The sequence below is a fragment of the Branchiostoma lanceolatum genome, chromosome 4, assembly GCF_035083965.1.
Source record: "Branchiostoma lanceolatum isolate klBraLanc5 chromosome 4, klBraLanc5.hap2, whole genome shotgun sequence".
In the NCBI taxonomy this organism is placed as follows: domain Eukaryota; kingdom Metazoa; phylum Chordata; class Leptocardii; order Amphioxiformes; family Branchiostomatidae; genus Branchiostoma; species Branchiostoma lanceolatum.
Window position 1 is genome coordinate 26,473,257 of NC_089725.1, and position 5,223 is coordinate 26,478,479.

General features: G+C 49.2%; 1 protein-coding gene across 1 annotated transcript; it reads right to left on the reverse strand.

The window, feature by feature from the left end:
* Positions 1-439: 439 nt before the first annotated feature.
* Positions 440-3,258, reverse strand: LOC136433720 (protein ANKUB1-like). Its single transcript, XM_066426173.1, has one exon. The coding sequence runs from the start codon at positions 2,767-2,769 to the stop codon at positions 865-867; it is 1,905 nt and encodes a 634-aa protein (XP_066282270.1). The 5' UTR covers positions 2,770-3,258; the 3' UTR covers positions 440-864.
* Positions 3,259-5,223: the final 1,965 nt, after the last annotated feature.

The window sequence follows — 5,223 nt, forward strand, 5'->3', positions numbered from 1 at the left end:
TCCAACAAAAGACCCACTGCAGTTTTAAACAACGCCACTAGGGGGCCCAAACCTAGACCACTAACTCTCTGCCCCAAGAGATATCTACCAACTCAACCATAGCATGTCCAGAACACTAGATTTCAGAAACAAAAATTCCGTTGCAATACCTTATATTCAATCCGCTCATAAGGATTAACTGTATTCTACCAACACAGATGAACTTTCAAGCCAACTTATTGTGAAGATTCTGATGTGGAGGACTTGTTGATACTTAGTATGTTATATGTGTTATTGCAGTGTTCTCATACAAGATGGGCGCAAAAACTAAAGCTTTATTTTCACATTTCGTTTAAAATGTCCATCAATGACTTACATGATCCCATAGTAGGAATGATCTAAACGTTACAGATACATGTTGATAGAGACAAACACAAAGAAGATGACAATAACAAAAAAATCAATTCAAGCCTTTAATTGGCACTTCAAAATACAAATTGGCGTCGATGGAGGATTTAGAAAAATAAACATATATCTATAATTTGTCACTAATGTCACATGCTTCTTGCTTTAAAGACGTAAGTCTGCCCATTAGATAAAATGACAGACTTGTGTGGATAAAGCCCGGTTAGATATTCACCACAAGGTGCAACAACACATGTCATAGAACAAGTGGTTCAAACTGTCGTAAAGTACAAATTTGAATCGTTTCAATCAACCACACATTGTCATGTCCCAATCTCCACATGTATTAGTGGTACTAGTACGAAATCTTACGGTACTTTATCGACGACAGGGTAGTACATCGTCACGTTATGGATTTCTTAAGTCATTTCTTAAGTCATGAACTGACTCGGCGTCCATGGTGCAGAATGAACTATTCTGCTACCTGACCTCGCCCTTCTGCAATATCGAGTTTTGATTCTTGACGCTCTGTTTGGTCAGGCGAGCGGCTAGTTTCATCTGTTTCAGGAAGGGCATTTCTTTAAAGGAGGCCGCGACCTGGAAACAACCCTTGGCGTCTTCATGGGAATCGATCGTCCTGAATGCGTTACGGAAGGCCTTGGATAACTCCGTGTTGGTGTGGCAGGCTATGGGCGGCAGCTGGTGTATGACGCTGGCCTGTTTTGTCTTTCTTCTGGGAGAATCCTCAGGCGGTTGTCGCGATGTCCGTGACTTGACTACCGGGTGGCTGCCCTCGGACCTCCCGAAAACAAGGTCTCCGACATTTGAAGCGGGTTTTCCATATGAAGCTTCGCTCCTTGGCGTCACTGGGCCCGTAGACCGGCCGGCCAGGCGTGTGTTTGCGCGGGTCACGTCAAGGGAAGGGAGCGCCAGTCTGGTCGGAGAGTTGCCAACAATGTCTTTAGTTTCCCCGGCAGCCTCCGTACCTTCAACGCTCTTCTGTGAGCTGAAGCTGCCTCTGACAGACGAGCTCCACTTTTTGTTCTTGATACCCGGTAAGCTTAAGTGTAAAGATGACTTCTCTTTATGCGAGCTTACAGATAGTCCGAGATCTTTAGAATTAGAAGCACCTGTGTCAGCTTTCGAGGTTTCTGTCTTCTTCCAGCGACTTCCCTCCTGTCGAGGCCTCTTCCCATTGGTCGGCGTGATGACGAGCACGTTTTTCACGTTATTCATCCCCATCCTGAGCGTGTCTGCGGGAGTGCGCGGCATCTTGGACCGTGGTACAGCACTCCTCTCACTTCTGCCGAACCCGTCAACGATGACACCCTGTCCCACCAGTCCTCTCTCCTTGAACACGTCCTGGTTTCGCTGGTACAGGGCGCCCCCGATGCCGTTCAACAGACAAACGCGAGTCCTCGCTCGGTTAGCCCATCGCCGCATCTTTCTGTAAATGTTCATGGAACAGACCATGCCCGACCCGTGGCAGTTCAGAATCACGCTGATCTTGTTTAGCAGAAACAGCGCACACTCCTTGTGCTTGTTCCGGAGGGAGTAGGCCAGCGGGAGGAGCCCGTGGCCGTCCTGCTGCGTCACGCAGGAGAAGTCGTAGAACAGGAAGACCCGCAGCACAGTCAACTGTCCGAATTCCGCCGCCTCGTGCACGGGCGTCTTCAGCCTCTCGACGTGAGACAGCGTGTGGCACCACTGCCGCGCGGGGTGCTCCCCGACGGGGTCGTCCGGACGCGTCCCGGTCCGGATTAACTGCTTGGCGAGCGAGCTGTGTCCGAAGTGCGCAGCAATAAACATGGCGACGCGGTTTTGGAACCTAGCAACGCTCGGTCTCGACGAGGTGTAGAGACTAACCAGCGACTGATTCCCGTCCGCGGCGGCTTTTAGAAAGTCATTCCAGCCATTCCAAGTCTCCAGTCTTAACGTTGTTCCGATCTCTACATTGTACTGATCTAAAGTGTTGCAGTCATACATACCGACCCCGTCCTTCGTCAGGCGGAAAGTGGTGACAGGTAGCCCGCATTTTTTGGAAACGAGCCCCCGAAGTTCACCGACAGTTGTGCCGTAAAGTTTGACATTCTCGTCGTCCAGGATAACGATAGTCTGTCCGTTATAGACGGAGTGAATGAACAGGATCGGTCTGTCTACGTCCTTGACTGTACACTTGAGAGTAGAGGCCTGGCTGACGCCGATGTCTGTCAGAACCCACTCGTCCTGCAGCGACGACCCGGCGAAAGACAGGATGACGACCTGCTCCGTCGCCGACACGTCAAACTTGTACCTGATCATGTCCTTAATGGCCTTCGCCTTTGTCAGTCCAGGTTTGATTCTGAAGGACAATCTGTGCCCTCCGAAACCCACGAAAATCTTCATTTTGTCGCAGGTGTCGACCCTCCGGCGGTGGGAATTGATCTGTCCGCGGCTGGTTGCTAAGACACAGTTCGATCTGCTGTAACTTACCTACGTACTGTGCGCAGGCTTACTGCCGGTCCAATTCACTTCAGAGGGCAAAACACACATTAGCTGCTTACCGACAACCGATTCGTCTTGCGCTGAGCAAACACCGCCTTTGTTTCTGCCGCTTATCCTTTCCATCATCGCACTTTAGTGTTCCCAATGAAGGCGTACAACGTCCCGTGCAGATTCCGCCGCAGCGGCCGGTTGCTAGCCGTCACGGACCCTCCGAATATTGAACAAACTTATTAACTGTAGCACTTGCCGTGATTAAGTGGACTTTAACCAGCTAACTCCGTGGTTACCGATCTGATTAATAAGAAAGCGCCCAGAGCCATATACATGCCATAGTTGTCAGTGAGGGTGTGCGATCCCCGGTGTTTTACTCGTCAGGCAACAGGATTAACGGAGGTTTTTGTAACGAGAGGCCGTGTTGTATGTGTGCAGGGCGTGTCAGTGGAACAACTTTGTCCGATGCGGCCTGCACGCAGCAAGAAAAGCCTTTCCAGACGTTGAATAGAGGCCCTGTCAGCAGCCCGTGTTGTACCGGTGTATGACAGTGGTTCAGGCGCCACACCTGGTTGACTTCGGAAGGCCAACAACCATAGCCGCGCCGGGCATGTGGAGGAGACGGGACAATGCGTGTGCGTAAGCTCAGCGCCGTGTTTACACTGGCCGGCTCACGGGAAGCCGCGCACCTGCAGACAAGGGCGGACTGCACATATATTTTGCTTTCAAACAAAAACACCACGCAGGATAAAGTCGGTCGTACAAATAGGACTATAATAGTCCTTTTCAAACTCGAGAGGCTGTAATTCCGCAGGCGAGTGCGATATCCAGCACTCCTGACACCGAACTCGGACATTGTGTGACTTTTCGGACTCGGTTGGAGGTACACTTGAAATCACTTTTAGATGGGCAAGGCTAAAGTTGGCTCATTCCGAGGCCAAGAGTTCACAAGTGTTGTCGCGGAGTAACACCGACTCAATCCCGGCCACTACTGAAACGCACTTTGCAGTCCTCGACTACTTTTCGAGTGAGCCACTAAAAGGTGTTTTGTCAAAACTATGCCTAGGTGAATTTATCACGTGACAACATCAAAGCTTAAAGAGTGCAGGGATTATCTACTACAAATATCGCTATCGTCAGACCTACTTCAAACCCTGTCCTGGGGTGTGTACTAGTGCTGAGGTGAAAGGCACGTTAATGCTCTATTTAGCATATCGGTCCGCAAAATCATCAGGGTCATGTGTCAGTGTTCATTCGATCACAGTCATGTGTTCATCAGGGGTGCCTAAGTATTCATACGAGCTAAACGGAATACATACGAATTTTAAAGAATTCAGAATAACAACTACTAAAGCAACATGCGAAATTTAAGGAATTCATACGAGTTTGACTGATATTATGGATCGTATGTATTCCGTAAAACTCGTATGAATTCCGTAAAACTCGTGTGAATACTAGTACTCAGGCACCCCTGATCAAATGAGCAAATGACTCGAGGTGATACGAAATTTATTAGCCTTCGACTCCCAAGCGTGACCAATAAACAACGTTACCAAAACAAACCTTCACCCCAACACAATCATCTAAGTTCAAGACACGGAGGGTCACGTACCGGTCCCTTACATAAATTCGCGGACACGTTTTCCCGACAGAGCGGGTAAGATTAGTTACAAGCCGCCAGACGAGCGGGAAAGGTCAGCCGGCTGAACATGGCATGCTCATGATCATACATAAGCCGTGCCCTTTCCCCGCTGGGATGTGCGTTCAACTGCTGCAGGGAGCGCTACTTGTGTTTGCAGACATTAAAAGGAAAGAAGCCCCTTTGGTGAGAAAGTTCGCCGCTAGAAGGCGTTGTGACTGAAAGTGAGAATAAAGGTTCCTCCCAGACGATACGACTGCTTGTACCAGAAATTAATACACCGATTTACTTGCGTTTGTGTGTGTATTCGTTTGTGTGTGTGTGTGTGTGTGCGTGTGTGTGTGTGTGTGCGTGTGTGCGTGTGTGTGTATGTGTGTGTGTGTGTGTGTGTGTGTGTGTATGTGTGTGTGTGCGTGCGTGCGTGTATGTGTGGTTTGTGAGTGTGTGCGCGCGTGTGTGTGCGTGTATATGTGATGTGCATGTACGGGTGTTTGCTTTTCTTTCGCGAAGGGAAGGAACCCACAGAGCTGAGTGGGTGGTGCCCAGCTGGAGCAACCTTCACATAATGCAGACGTTAGTCTATCTTAGCTAAACTGAGTTCACCCTGGGCACCATCCTGGTAGATTTACGTCCACTAAGATAGCTGCGTCGATAGAACGGAGATAAACTAAAGAGAATGGCACCCCGCTTACACAGAATTATTGTCTCGGTGATTAGTTTTACTG